Source organism: Maylandia zebra, linkage group LG14 (assembly GCF_041146795.1).
Source record: "Maylandia zebra isolate NMK-2024a linkage group LG14, Mzebra_GT3a, whole genome shotgun sequence".
Classification (NCBI taxonomy): Eukaryota; Metazoa; Chordata; class Actinopteri; order Cichliformes; family Cichlidae; genus Maylandia; species Maylandia zebra.
Genome location: NC_135180.1, coordinates 26,448,716 through 26,465,072, shown reverse-complemented (window position 1 = coordinate 26,465,072; position 16,357 = coordinate 26,448,716). Strand labels below are relative to the sequence as shown.

General features: G+C 38.1%; 2 protein-coding genes across 2 annotated transcripts; one reads left to right on the top strand and one right to left on the bottom strand.

Annotated features, from left to right (window-relative positions):
* Positions 1–2,338: 2,338 nt before the first annotated feature.
* On the bottom strand, positions 2,339–8,271 carry LOC101473031 (extracellular calcium-sensing receptor-like). Its single transcript, XM_004575546.2, has 9 exons — positions 8,039–8,271; positions 7,447–7,741; positions 7,195–7,281; positions 6,773–7,042; positions 6,363–6,569; positions 6,006–6,281; positions 3,544–3,771; positions 3,333–3,456; positions 2,339–3,249 (listed from the first exon to the last, which is right to left on the bottom strand). Exons 1-9 carry the CDS (start codon positions 8,269–8,271, stop codon positions 2,339–2,341), a joined length of 2,631 nt encoding a protein of 876 aa, XP_004575603.2.
* Positions 8,272–11,556: 3,285 nt separating this feature from the next.
* LOC101473330 (extracellular calcium-sensing receptor-like) lies at positions 11,557–15,191 on the top strand. Its single transcript, XM_023152735.3, has 9 exons — positions 11,557–11,666; positions 11,939–12,233; positions 12,339–12,425; positions 12,606–12,875; positions 13,079–13,285; positions 13,373–13,648; positions 13,732–13,959; positions 14,049–14,172; positions 14,260–15,191. The coding sequence occupies exons 1-9, from the start codon at positions 11,557–11,559 to the stop codon at positions 15,189–15,191; spliced, it is 2,529 nt and encodes an 842-aa protein (XP_023008503.3).
* The last annotated feature ends 1,166 nt before the right edge of the window (positions 15,192–16,357 follow it).

Here is a 16,357-nt window from a genome sequence, read left to right as displayed (position 1 = left end):
CATTTTCAATAAATTTCAGGTGAATCACAAAATGTTTTACACACTATAGTTAATTCAAATCTTTATAATTATTAATAATAAAATTGTTGTAAAGCCAGACCTCATTCATAAGGTTTAGTATGTGACTCTCATATGCAAAGACAATTACAACTCGAGCTGTGGATTTTTTCATGACATTCACAATCCTCCTGACTTCATCTGTGTTTTTGTCCCGAGGCAAAACCTCAAAGTACGCCAGGCAACCTTCACCAGACCGACTGAGCTCAGATTGTAAGGATCTTGCTGCATTATGTCCATAATCATCATTATTGATGAGCAAACCTGCCCAAGTCCAGCCAAAATGTTTTAGAATCTGAATCATAGCACTTACCTATGTGAATACAGATCAGAACAGAGGTGCATAGTCTAGAAAAATCTTTCATTAGAGTTACTTTTCATCAGCTTTACAGCACATCATTATGTATTCTGTTGGAAAACAGGTATACATCAGGTATATGCTTAAAAATACTTTAGTTCTTTATTTTTTATTGTTTTAATTTTGGTGATGTTTACCTGGAAAGCATCACTTGGTATTGTCCTAAAGAAGGATGGATACTTTTGACGATCAGTCAGTTCCTCTGAACCATTTTTGGGAATTCACATTTCAGTACAGATTTGCACCAGCTACATAAGGCTGTGTGGAAGATGGAGGAGCACTATGCACTGGAAAGGGGGATCAAGAAAATAGGAACACTGAGTTCTTGGACATTTCCAACCTCGGATCTGAGTACAATGTGTTTAACGTTGTGTATGTGCTGGCATATTCCCTTGATGACATGCTGAGGTACAAGACAGGAAGAGGGCCATTCAGGCAACACAGCTGTGCCACATTGCAAACACTGGAGCCACGGGAGGTGTGATATCAGATTACACTCCATCTGTCATGGTCTAGCAGTCCTCACCGGCCGACCTGCCTGTTTTGGTGTTTATGTTTATATTTCTACTCCCCTCCCATCTCTGTCTCCCTGTTATGTGTGTTTTGTGTGGGACTTGCATGTCCCTGGAAGTTTGGGTTCCGAGCGCCATCTGACCCGGAAGTGTTTCCGCGCTGGAGTCAGCCACACCTGCCTCTTGTAAGTCACTGCCAGCTGCTACATTTTTTTTTTCCTACTTAACCGTGTGACTGAGCTTCAGTTAACTCGCCTGTACAGCCATGGATTGCTTTGGGAAAGCAATCTTTTTGGCTAGTTAAAATATCTTAATAGATTACAGATTATACCTTTTGATAGGAATTAAAAATGAAATGAGATATCATTCAGGACAGATATGTTTGAGGAGGAATGTCCTTTATGGGATGCAACAGGGAGGTAGAGTCTACAGCCCAATCTGGCGTGGAGGTGTGGACAGCCAGATCTGGCGCCCCACTTCCCGCTCTCCTATCTATCTTGTCTCTTTTCTCTCTTACTTCTCACTATCACCTTTTCTATCCCTGTAAAGCAGTGTTGCCAACTCCTCAATAAGGAAAATCATTGTCCTAAAAGTCGCTAGAAGTCGCTTAATGACATTATTGCATAATTTGCATAATTGATTATGCTTATGTAATTGTAACCGACGGTCCATATCGGTTGTACAAATGGAATTAAGGTTCTGCAAGGTAATCCAATTTCTAAGTTTGCAATGATTGGAATGATGGATTTTAGTGCATTGATTTATTTTAGACAAAGAAAAATATGCATTTACCGCTGCTCCCGCCCTGTGTGTTACAGTCAGGGCGGGAGCAGCGGCTTTGCTCATGCGCAATTCACTTGCAGTTTGGACGCGTAGGGGTGAACATCTCCTGCTCTGACAGCAGCTGGGGGCAACTGCTACGTGAGGACTATCCGCTCCCTGTGAGCGCCTTGGTACGGGTGTGGTGCCTACGGCAGCACCCGCTGCTTGTTGAGAGTAAGAGCGATATGTGCTTTCACGTCAAAAAGTGTTTCTTAGTACACATCAGTTCCTGATATACAATAATTCCATAATTACAGATATGCAAATTAAACACAAGTATACTATGAATTCTGGGTGGATCCATATTGAAATGTTTTATTGAGAGAAAGTAATTTATAGTTTAATGATGTATAAGGTTAAATTTAACTGTTAAGAGTTAATAGCATTTGAGAAGTGTGAGTGCTTTATATTTTAACTCCATCATGAAAAAAAAATAGTAGTAGAGTAAAATAACTGTTTTTGCATCTTCTCACTTTCATGATGGAAGTGGAAAAAAGTTTTTTTCAAGATTCAGTATGTTTGGTTATATGTATTATTTATATCTATATATCTTTCTGCATGTAATTTTCTGTTATGTATGGAAAAAATATTATGATTCAGTCCCACGACACATTATTGCTCTTTTAGTGTTTAGTTCTGGTCTCATTATTATTATGTAACATTTGGGTCCAAACAGTGTGATTAACAGTCCAAAACCTGAGGCCAGGATGGCAAATACCTCCACTGCATCTGCACGATTTCCAGGTGAACTGATATAAACAGGAACAAAGGCCACCCACACAGCACAGAAGATCAGCATGCTGAATGTGATGAGCTTGGCCTCATTAAAACTATCAGGGAGATTCCTCACCAGGAATGCAATTAGAAAACTGAGGACAGCCAGAACGCCAATATAGCCCAGTAACACTCCAAAACCAACAGTGGACCCAACTGCACACTCATACACTATCTTGTCATTGTGGTATTGGGTGTTTTTATGTGGAGTTGGAGAGGAAGAAACAAGCCAGGTAGTGCAAATGGCTGCCTGTATAGCTGTAAGAAACAGAACTGTTCCTCTCTGCTGCATAGCACCAAACCACTTCAGACTGGCTCCCCCTCCTGGCTTGGAGGCTTTGAACACAGCCAGAACAACCATGGTTTTTACTAGGATGCATGAGACACACAGCACAAAGCTGATCCCAAATGCTGCATGTCTGAGTTGGCATGTCCACATCATGGGTCGTCCAATGAACAGAAGTGAACACAGGAAACACAACTTGAGTGACAGCAAAAGCTGGAAACTAAGTTCCGAATTGCTGGCACGTATTATAGGTGTTCTGCGATGGTAGAAAAAGATCCCTAGAACAACAGCACATATGAATGTGCCGAGCAGTGAAGTTGCTGCCAAACAAATACCCAGAGGCTCATGGTAGGAGAGGAACTCTGTCTTCTTGGGAACGCAGTAGTCACGCTGGGGGTTTGACCAAAAATCCTCTGGACAACTGGTGCACTCAAATGAGTCTAAAAAGAAGAAGATGGTGAAATGCATACTTTATTTCACTGAAAAAAAATGAAATATGCCATGTTGAAAGATAAACACCTACTGCTTTTATTAGTAATTTTTCCCTCAGAACAAGGGATGCAGTCAAAGCAGCATTTGGGCTCCCACTTCTTTCTCACCATGTGGGTACCAGGAGGACAGCTCTCACTACATACTGATCGAGGTGGCTATAGAACAAAATTAAATATTGACTGCCAGAATAATATTTACTGTACATGTGATAAAATATAAATGTCTGAAGAAACATATATAACCTTTCTCGAATCAAAGTTCCAGAAGATTTTGTCTTCATCAAGTATGAGTTCTTCACCTTTGAAAGCTGACCTCTTAACCTCACCCACATTCTGAACTTCAGTGCTTCCATCTGGGAGCCACAACCAGTTCATCACATCGTAAATTGGCACCACATCGCCATTCTCATCAAATGACACTTGATCACCAAATGGTGTGGTAAAGTTCACCCTTTCCAAGTAATAAAGAAGCTGTTAAAAGAAATAAAATAAAGTATTACACCTATTATAATTAAATATAGGAATTAATTAATCATACAAGGTATTTCACTAATAACCTGTATACATGTATACAGGTCAGTGAACTCTCTGGTAAGTGACCTGGTATACAACACGTTTTACACAGTATAGTAAATCAAATCTTTTTTAGTCTGCTGTGGCCAGTGTCATCCTCTATGCATGCTGGGACAGCAGGTTGAGAGTCGCCGATGCCAACTCAATAAATGAACCAACTCCAGGCCTCAAGGGCTGGTGTCCTGCAGGTTTTAGATGTGTCCTTCTGTGTCCAAAGATTGTTTAAATGTCTAAATTATCTCCCCAACATGGCAACAGTGGTTCCCAAAGTGGGGGGTGCAGAGCCATTGCAGAGGGGCGCGGAATGAATTAAAAAAAGAATGATTGGACACTGATAGCATAATGGACATGTTTTTTGACGGGTCTCTCACAGAAACGCAAGACAGAAGATGAAGCATCGCCAAATATGCTTCCAAACCAACTTCCTTCAAAGCCAAAGAAAAATATGATGAAGCATATCTCACCTTTGGCTTTACCTGTACAACGGTGGTGCCAAGTAAGGGTGGGTTTCAATGATCAATTTTGCGATCGATCTATTAAATCCTGAATTAATTTTTAAATATAAATGTCTATTGCCAGAAATGCCAGGATCTCAGGTTAAAGCTCACAAAACTATATCAACAACCACCAAACAGCTAAAACAGCAAATGAGTGCAGGTAAACGGATTCCACAGAAAGATGTAAACATAAAGTGCGGACCCGACGCATCAGAATCTGTGAGATGCCAGCTTTCTCCCCCGACGGCAGGTACACAGACACGCCATTGGTACTGAAAGCCTGTCTCACAGCTTCTGATGTTGCAGGTTTTGTAACTCTCTGACCAAAATTCACTGAACCAGCGGCAAAAAAGATCCAAACTATGCTTCACATTTGATAAACATTGTCATTAATTCCCTCTTACTTTGGCTGTTTTGCTTCTACCACAGTAAAACCCCACTTCCTACACAGCTCTCTCTCTCTCTGTGTATTTCAAGGACAGTTTCCCATCTAAAAATCTTGGTTTTTTTGCTTTAGTTCCTTGCTTATTACGCAAAAGTCTACTGTTGTGTTCACTTCAGCAGCATGTGGTAATGTTCATATGTTGATTCATGGTTTTCTTCAGTTTTTGATTTAATCCAGAATATATTTAAGGGGGTTATCTGCTATATAAAAAGCCAGGCCAGGAAAATCTCCTTCCTCCTTGTTTTTCTGTGTTTTATCCTCAGTTACGTTGACACGAAGGCATCTGGTGTACATCTCTGATGAAGTCTCACAAGTGTCAGTACTGATAAATGATCAAAATTATAATATTTCTGACTGTCTCAGTCAAAATTGAATTGAATCGAATCGGAATGCAATCAATTATAGAAATTAGTGACGATACCCAGTCCTAGTGCGAAGGTAGGTATCCCCGACAGAATTTGTTTCCCCTGCGTCGGGAGCACTCACTGGGCTGTCCAAATCACAGACAAACAGTATTCCACATTCTTGATTTTTAGTTCACAAACACTTCCTATAATGACTAACTACTCCTGATATTTTGGAGATGTTAGCTCTTTATACAGTAAAGTTACAGTGGGATACAAATAATATCAGCCTGATCCTGCTGCAATTTGTTCCCCTCAATTCAATTCATGAACAAACAGTATCCCACAGTTGTTTATGTTTTTGAACCCATTTTGCACAGAGAGGCATTTTTTGAAAAATGTATTGATAGCAATGTTGAATGTTATTACACAGTTAAAAAAAAACAACTACACATACAATAATTACAACATAAGGATGGTTTGTTTTTCTGTTATTTAAAAGAGGTAGTAGTTTATTTATTTAGAGCTATTTCATATACTCTGAACTATTTAATATATTTATTTAATTTAGTTCAGTCTGCTACTGTCATTATCTTGGAGCAACTGTAACCACATAATTTCCTTAGGGATTAATAGAGTATTCTGATTCTGATCTAAATACATTAAAACTACTTTATATCAGGTGTACAGAAATAGAGGAGCACAGAAAATCCTCTTAGCTTCTTCCAGCTTTTTTACCATTAAACTAATATGGCATTGTATTTAATCCTACATGGTGAATTTTGCTCTGAAAGTAATTACAAGCAAACAATTTATTCATAGGTGGAGGGTAGTTTGATATCACACCTGCCATGGCTCCAGTGACTGCAACGTGGCACAGTTGTGTCCACTGAAAGGCCCTCTTCCTGGCACGCACTGGAGCATGTCATCAAGAGAATGTGCAAAAGCATAAACAGCTTTATACACATTGTACTCAGGCCGCAGGTTAGAAATGTCCAAAAATTCAGTGTCTACTTTTTCTAGATCTTCCTTTCCAGTGCATAATGCACCTCCACCTTCCAGCCAGCCTGGTGGAGCTGGTGCAAATCTGCACTGAAATGTGAATTCCCAAAACTGATTCACCTGAAATATTTAGATCTTATAAATATGAATTATGATAATATAGGGTTCTTGCACATACCATAGTAAAGTATAAATACTCACCATGCTATTCCCATAGCTATTGTTGTGATGTAGATTGGGACGTGTTTTTAACAGGAATTCCCTGAGCCCTGGTATTTCCCCATGACGAATGGCAATACCCAGTGTACCACCCAGGTATGGCATAAGCTGAGGTGTTTGGAGCACAGCAGCTGCTGTCCAGGCTTCACTGGCCATCCACTGTAGGCCAGTTACATTTTGCCTCACTACCTGTGCATTGTATTATACCAAATGTATAAAGTGATACTGGAATAGGGACATTATTATACCATTCAAGTAGTTGCTGATCTTGGAAAATACCTCCAGGTGACTAGCTTTCTTTACTCATTCACACAAACACACGACATGTTTTACACAATGTAATAAATGAAATCTTAGTAATTAGTAAAAATGTAATTGTTTTATATCCGAACCTCTTCCATGAGGTTTATCATGCCACTCTCATGTGCAAAAACAATGACAACTCGAGCAGTAGAGGTTTTCATCACATTCACAATCCTCCTCAGTTCATCTGCGTCTTTGTCCCAGGGTAAAACCTCGAAGTAAGCAAGGCAACCTTCACCAGACCGACTGAGCTCAGATTGTAAGAATCTTGCTGCATGAAGTCCATAATCATCATCACTGACGAGCAGACCTGCCCAAGTCCAGCCAAAATGTTTTAGAATGTGAATCATAGCACGAACCTAAGTGAATACAGATTAAAACATTATTGCAAAGACAAGGAAAATCTTTAAATCTATAACCATTATCTTCACTGAAGCCACACAATAATAAAATAGCGTGTAATAGCACAGTCTTGACACACAATAATGAAAGATTACTGAAAGATTTTCACCTGGAAGACATCACTTGGGATCGTCCTAAAGAAGGATGGATATTTTTGATGGTTACTCAGGCAGGAACACGTGGAAAAGTAACTCACCTGTGAAAATTACAGACTGTATATTGTAGAAATATGTAAAAACCTAAATACTGCAGTTTTTCAATTTTGTTGTGTAAACTAAGTCGGTTTTGACAAGTGGCTTTAAAATTGCAGTTACATTAAAATGATCCAGCAACACTGTTTCTTGCTAAGCAGATGACTTACCATAGGTACTCTGTACAAACCTAAAATGCTTGAGATAGCAGTAGAGTGTGCCGAGGGAGAATCACCAACAATCCCTAAGACTGGAGGATTTCCAATACATGTATTATCTAATATAATTTTTTCCTCTTGACCACTGGCTAAAGACAATGCTGCACGGAATCCAATTCCAAGGTTGATGCAGTTATCATAAAGAGTGTATCCCAGAGTGACATTAGGTAGCAGATTGGAGTTGCTGTTGATCTCATCAATAGCAAAAGCCATGGTTTGTGCCAGTCTAAATCCTAGTTCATAAAAACTAAAAAGAAGAAAAAAGAGAGAGATAATTATTGAATAATACAGTAATATAGCAGAATACTTGGAAAACTTATTGCAAAACTAACAAAAGAATTACAGAAAATTAATGACAACAATTAAAGATATATTTTAATTAAAAAAAACCCAAAACAGATGCTTCAGCCAAGAAACATATTTTTTTTCACAAATGTATTAATACACAAAGTATACTTTGGTAATAAAATGCATATTGACATTGGCACTGATTTTCCCCATTTTCTTCTTTCTTCTTGTTTTTTTCCCACCCTGTCATACTTACCCATGGCATTTAGGCTGTTGGGGGTCTGAGATAAAAGACAGGTCAGGAACACTTGTAAAAAAGTGGACTGGAAAGAGTCCACCCAGAATGACATCTCCAGTTTTTTTATTCCCATTTAGATTAAATTGTCCCTGTAATTGACAGGAGGGAGAGATGATATCAGAAGATGATACAGCATAAGATAAAGAGAAATAAAGCAAAATGAGCAAAATGGTTTGTAATAATAACCACATGATAGATTTCTAATTTTCTGAGTCTAGTAATTAGGTTTTATTGTCTTGTCACTCCCTTTTGTTGGAAAGTGTTGACTAATCTTGCACACCACCCATCTGGGAAAAAGACGTAGCAGGGGGAGGGTCTAAAATATACTACATTTCCTGTCCAGTGCAAACACTATAAGGGAATTAGATGGATGCCAAGAACTTTGTTTTTTGTGCGTTTCGTTAATTTCATTTTGATTGATTTTTATTTTCAGTTTTAAAAAATTAATGAATATTCTTAATAAGCCCAAAAGGTTTATGGTGAAAAAAAAAATGTTTTAACAAATCATCTAGGCCAAATTTAGCTGTCTTTAACAGTAAATCTTTCATATTATAAGAATTTTTTTAAATGTTTTTCTTGTGACACAAAAGGACCCAATTCACACAGTGTTGCCAGACAAGTAAATGTTTATTGACATAGTTTTTCATGATTTCTGCTTTTGCAGCTCTCCAGTTGCCTCCACTCTAGCTCAGCCCAACACCGCTAACATTGGGCCCCCACACTCTATTCAAATAGGGAGGTATGATTAGATGATGGCAATCAGCTGTGTAGGTCAGTCTCCCCTGCCACCACATCCTGAACCCACTGCTCCACCCCTCCCCTGCACCCAAACACAAACCACACCAAAAAACAGGCAACATTTACTTATATAGTTTTTTTTTTTTATTCCACAAAAGAGAATCCATATCCACAAATTACTGTTTTCAAATATAGAACTTTACAGCATTAGAAAGGATATTTAGAGCCTGGTATCCATGCTAAAGAAATTCCAGAAATTTGATTCTGTTCATCTGGAGGTAGCATTTTCATTGTGGGAAACATTTACTTGCACTGCCCGCAGGTTGGGGAAACCTGCAGTCAGTGGAAACTGAGGAAGTCATTTAGATGAGTGATGAAACATTTTTCTCATTGAAAACACTACTTCTAGATGAAAAGATAAAATTCCTTTCTTTGGCTAGGACTACATCAAGCTGGTACATGACGAAACAGCACATGAGATGGAAGACTACAGGAACCACCTGAGATACAGCCTCAGATGCAGAAAGAGCAACTTCACTTTCAGAGTTATGGAGACAAAATTGTGGATGTGGAAGCACAGCAAATGGAAATTTCAACCCATCTCAACAATGCAAAACCCCCAGTGTCTAATATCAGCATTGAGGAGACACCAAGATCATCATCCATACATGTGTAGGTGCACATGTCTTGAAGCATGCTCAATCATCCAGGTAAGTAAATTTTAATTCTGTTTCTTTTCTGGAAATAGATTTTCAGTAGAAGAAACGTTTCGTCACTCATCCCAGTGACTTCTTCAGTTAACTGCAGGTTTCCCAAACCTTATAAACAATACCTTTGCACAATGACTGAAACTAGCCCACTGAATGAACAATGGGCTGTGAGATCAGTTTAAAAAACCCAAAAACCACAGAGACGAATTTGAAGTTGAGATGAATTTTCAGAGAAATTTCAGAGAAAGTTTGTCTTAACTGTTCTGATACTCCTGATACATAGGGGGTCACTACAGGTTTTCACTTAGGCAGCAGCTGTCCTTCTCTCCTGGATCAGCTGGAGCTTTCTTTAGGCACTTTTTTTAGCTTTTACAAATGTCCAGCAGGGAAAACATTTACTCAGGGCCTTCTTATATGATGTTCTTCTGCTTCCCTGGCCGATGTGTCTGTGCGGATGGTGTTGGCTCTATGTTGTAGCGTCCTGATGACACCCAATATGCTCCAATGGATAATGAGAATCAAACATTAAATACTGATCTTTATGCACAGGTTTACGGCACACATCAGCTTTTAAATGTCCCTCATTACAGATGGAAATCTCACAATCTAACAAGACTAACCTGCAATTTTTGGGGTGTAGGTGTAGGTGCTGAAACAAACAGACGGCCATGAGAAACATTTCTCACTACTTCATATCAGCAGTACTTACGTGCCCCTGAAATGAGACCATGTAGTATTCACAGAAAGAGCGTGAAAGATTGTTTGAGCAGGACAGACTTGAAATCTCCTTCCTTTATCTACTTCACATGAACATCAACTTGAGTGATATTCATGTCCACCAAACTTTACACTTAGAAGGATGCATCCATTGGACAATGAATGTTAAATAGAAAGCACGGGGTGTATAAATGGGTGTGAATGTTTGAATCAGGCAAGTTGCATTAAGCAAATCAGGTAGAATGGAAAAGCACTATATAAGAACCAGATAATAGCTGTGTAATTTACGCCACTGCTTTGCATTGCAGTTGGTAATTTAAGGGTTGGTTAGCTGCTTGGCCATGGAAACCTATTCCATGAAGGTCTCTACCCAATGTTCTTCAGCTAATTTGAAGGCCACATGGAATTTGGAGTTCTGTAGTGATTGACTCTGCAAAAAAGTTGGCAACTTCTGTCCACTATGCTCCTGTCCACTTGCTGACGCCACTCTGTGATTTTACATGACCTACCACTTCATGGCTGAATTGCTGTTATTCCCAATCACAGTAACTTTGTTTTAATACCACTCAGCTTGTTGGATAGGATGCATCCTATCATGGTGCTACACTGCAATTCCCTGAGCTCTAGAAAGTGATTCATTCTTGAGTTTGCTTGAGTTTACTTGAGTTTATACGTCTGTGGCCATGGAAATGATTAAACACCTGAATTCAGTATTTTGATTTTGATTCGTGAGATAATACTTTCAGTTATATAGAAAATAAAAAGATACTTTAATACATGCTCACTGAAGTCCACTTAGTGTGGCTTTAAAAAACTAAATCAATACAAAACCCTAAAATATTCTGATTATATAGCAATTTTGCAGTCAAAGACAAATCAAATAGGGAATAGAATTTTTAAACATGACCTTTCTGAGACATTCATGATAAAACCTGCTGTACATAAATTGAAATTTTGATGTTTATTTTTCCTTTTATACATCTTGTATGGTGGTTAAACCACAAGAATAATCATTCTTCTGTTATATTGATTTACCAGTGTATATGAAATGCATTATATGCCCTGCCCCCTTCTTATTCTTTTTCCCTAATGGGTGGAGTGCAAGATTAAGTGACACAACATTTCAATAAAAGGGATTAGTAAAGCAATGAAACATAATTACTAGGCTCAGAAAATCAGAAAGCTGTCATGTGCTCATTATTACAAACCAATTTGCTCTTGATCATTTTGCTGTATTTCTACTTTTCTTATGCTGTATCATCTCATGTATTTCCCTTCTGTCAGTTACAGGGACAATTTCATCTAAATGGCATGCATAAGAGTGGGGATGTCGTTTTGGGTGGACTGTTTCCAATTCACTTTTTTAGAAGCGTTCCTCATCTGTCTTTTACCTCAAAGCCACAACAGCCTACATGCCATGGGTACGTTTAACAGATTATCAGTTTAATTGTTGCCATTCGTTTAGTAACTACTAGCTTTGCCATATATTTCCAGGGAACATGTTTGATTTTTAAGTAATATAATATATAGATTTTTAAGCATCTGTTGTTATTTTTTTAAATTAAAATATATCTTTAATTGTCGTCATTAATTTTCTGTAATTTTTTTGTTAGTTTTGCAATAAGTTTTCCAAGTAGTCTGCGGTATTACTGTATTATTCAATAATTATCTTTCTCTTTTTTCTTCTTTTTAGGTTTTATGAACTAGGATTTAGGCTGGCACAAACCATGCTTTTTGCTATTGATGAAATCAACAGAAATTCCAACCTGTTACCAAATGTGACTCTGGGATACACTTTTTATGATAACTGCGTTGAACTTGGAATTGCATTTCGTGCAGCATTGTCATTAGTCAGTGGTCAAGAGGAAAAAATTATATTGGATGATACATGTGTTGGAAATCCTCCAGTCATAGGGATTGTTGGTGATTCTTCCTCTACACCTTCTATTGCCATCTCCAGCGTCTTAGGTTTGTACAGAGTACCTATGGTAAGTTTTCAGTTTAACCATAGCATGTTATTTTTGTTTATATTAACTTAATTGTAAATTTAATGTCAATAATAATATACAATATACAGTCTGTATTTTTCACAGGTGAGTTATTTTGCTACATGTTCCTGCCTGAGTGGCCGTCAAAAGTATCCATCCTTCTTTAGGACGATCCCAAGTGATGCTTTCCAGGTAAACGTCACCAAAATTAAAGAAATGAAAAATAAAGAACTAGTTTTTTTAAGGATATATCTGATGAATACCTGTTTACCAACAGAATACATAATGATGTGCTGTAAAGCTGATGAAAAGAAATGCTAAAGAAAGATTTTTCTAGCCTATGCAATAATGATTTAATCTGTATTCACTTAGGTTCATGCTATGATTAACATTCTCAAACATTTTGGCTGGACTTGGGCAGGCCTGCTGGTCAGTGATGATGATTATGGATTTCATGCAGCAAGAGCCTTACAATCTGAGCTGAGTCTGTCTGGTGAAATTTGCCTTGCTTACGTTGAAGTTTTACCTTGGGACAAAGACACAGATGAAGTCAGGAGGATTGTGAATGTCATGAAAAAATCCACAGCTCGAGTTGTCATTGTCTTTGCACATGAGAGTCGGATGATAAAGCTTATGGAAGAGGTCTGGCTTTAAAACAATTTAATTATTACTAATTTAAAAGATCACTAAGTGTAATACGTATCTTTCATATTTATGTGAATGTGTATAGAAAACAAATCACATTGAATTATTTTGGCAGACCAGAAACTAGTAGAATTTCATGATGATATTATTTTTTTAAATTTCAGTATCACTGTAAACTTTTGATTTAATACAATGCACAGGTACTAAGGCAAAATGTGACAGGCCTACAGTGGATGGCAAGTGAAGCCTGGACATCAGCTACTGTACTCCAAACCCCTCAGCTTATGCCATACCTGGGTGGTACACTGGGCATTGCTATTCGCCGAGGAGAAATACCAGGGTTCCGGGAGTTCCTGTTACAAATACGTCCTGACCTATATCACAACAATAGCTATGGGAATAGCATGGTAAGAGTTGAACCATTTACTGTAGTATATGCAAGAATTGCATATTTTCTTTATGTCTAACAAACATATTTCAATCATATATTTCAGGTGAATCAGTTTTGGGAATTCACATTTCAGTGCAGATTTGCTCCAGCTCCACCAGGCTGGTTGGAAGGTGGAGGTCCACTATGCACTGGACAGGAAGAACTTGAAAAAAAAGACACTGAATTTTTGGACATTTCCAACCTCCGGTCTGAATACAATGTATACAAAGCTGTTTATGCTTTTGCACATTCTCTTGATGATATGCTGTATTGCAAGCCAGGAAAAGGGCCTTTCAGTGAACACAGCTGTGCCACATTGCAGTCACTGAAGCCATGGCAGGTGTGATATCAGGTTACACTCAATCTAAGTCAATTGCTCTGTAATTATTTGCAAGTTAGATAAAACACATTCTTTTTAAACAGCTTGTTTATTACTTGGAAAGGATGAACTTTACCACACCATTTGGTGATCAAGTGTCATTTGATGAGAATGGTGATGCATTGCCAATTTATGATGTGATGAACTGGTTGTGGCTCCCAGATGGAAGCACTAAAGTTCAGAATGTGGGTGAGGTTAAGAGATCAGCTTTCAAAGGTGAAGAACTCATACTTGATGAAGACAAAATCTTCTGGAACTTTGATTCGAAAAAGGTTATATATGTTTTTTCAGACATTTATATCTTATCACATGTATGTTATATATGTCATTCAGGCAGATCATTTTTACTTTCTTCTTGTAGCCACCTCGATCAGTATGTAGTGAGAGCTGTCCTCCTGGTACCCACATGGTGAGAAGGAAGGGGGAACCCGAATGCTGCTTTGACTGCATCCCTTGTTCTGAGGGAACCTTCACTAATAAGAGCAGTAACTATTTATCTTTCAGCACAGCATATTTAATTAATTCATATTAAATATACAAAGTGTTTCACTATCTGCCCTCTTTTGTATCAGACTCCTTGGGGTGCACCAGTTGTCCAGAGGATTTTTGGTCAAACTCCCAACGTGACTACTGCGTTCCTAAGAAGACAGAGTTCCTCTCCTACCACGACCCTCTGGGTATTTGTTTGACAGCAACCTCCTTACTGGGCACATTCATATGTGCTGTTGTTCTAGGGATCTTTATCTATCATCGCAAAACACCTATAATACGTGCCAATAATTCAGAACTTAGTTTCCAGCTATTACTGTCACTCAAGTTGTGTTTCCTGTGTTCACTTCTGTTCATTGGACGACCCATGATGTGGACATGCCAACTCAGGCATGCAGCATTTGGCATCAGCTTTGTGCTGTGTGTCTCATGCATCCTGGTAAAAACCATGGTTGTTCTGGCTGTGTTCAAAGCCTCCAAGCCAGGAGGGGGAGCCAGTCTGAAGTGGTTTGGTCCTATGCAGCAGAGAGGAACAGTTTTGGTTTTCACATCTATTCAGGCAGCCATCTGCACTACGTGGCTTGTCTCTTCCTCTCCAACTCCACATAAAAACACCCAATATCACAATAACAAGATTGTTTATGAATGTGCTGTTGGTTCCACTGTTTGTTTTTCAGTGTTATTGGGCTATATTGGTGTGCTAGCTTTCCTCAGTTTTCTAATTGCATTCCTGGTGAGGAATCTCCCTGATAGTTTTAATGAGGCCAAACTCATCACATTCAGCATGCTGATCTTCTGTGCTGTGTGGGTGGCCTTTGTTCCTGCTTATATCAGCTCACCAGGAAACCATGCAGATGCAGTGGAGGCATTTGCCATCCTGGCCTCAAGTTTTGGCCTGTTAGTTGCACTATTTGGACCCAAATGTTACATAATCCTGATAAGACCAGAACTGAACACAAGAAAAGCTTTAATGGGTCGTGACATTGTATGGAAAAAAAATTATGATTCAGAGTGAAAAACTACATGTGGAAAATAAAATATACATAATGAATTGAATTCACAGAAATTTGTAGAAAGATCCCAAGAAGTTTGTGTTAATAACCTATTAATGCAAACTTCAAGAAGTATGATTTTACCAGAAAAAAACTTGTAGTAGTTTGTGTAGTAAGTAGGAATTGGAGCTGCAAAATGCATGGCTTCTTGTTTCTTTTTAATACCAAGAATACTTCAAAAGTGTAATGATTACTTAGAAGTACCTGTGGTAATTTTATGTAATAAACTGTATTCATTGATGCAAAATGAAAGACTCCCAAGAAGTCTGATGATTAGGTGAAATATCCATAGAAAATGCAAAAAACACCTGATTCAAAAATAAACAATAAAACAACAATAAACACGTATTTATACTGATCAAAAACTAGCTGGATAATAATCTATTTTATCATGAATCACAATATGAAACATATCAAAGAGTTCTGTCAAAAGAGCTTGAAAAATAAATAAATACATAAGATAAGGCTTGAAAGTATAGAGTATATTTTATATCTGGATGACAATACAAGGTAAAATAATATGAGGTGGAAAAGTGACTGTCAATGGAATATATATATGTCTAATACACAAAAATAAAATGCCATCCATATTTCACAGCTGTGTGTGTGTGTGTGTGTGTGTGTGTGTGTTGTTAAATGTTGAGTAGGCGCAGCAATAGAATTGTAGAATTATACTCGCAGGTGTGATGTATCAATGAAATAGTCATTTACAAATAGTAATTTCAACAGAGGTTGCCTTGGCCATTAATTGAACTCTAACCATCCAAAGATCCAACCTCTCCTGCATGAAGTCGCACCAAACAGCAGAGGTATTACCATAAGGTAAATTAATTTCAAGATTATTACATATATGACTTTCATATTTCATATACTTATAGAAAACAGAAAGAACGTCAGCTTTCAAGGTTTCATGGTCCTAAACCCTTTAAGACCGGCTGGGGCGGGCACGCTCCATTTTGCATACCTAATTTTAAATCCCAGTAGAACTGCAACCACATAAGCTAGCGCAATACTGCATTTTGCATATGAAACCTGAGGAGTTGTACTTACATTTTATGCCATCAGCTTGTCCTAAGTCAAGGTTTACTTCCACATATGGCTTTGCAAAAATTTCAAAAAAAGCATTTGC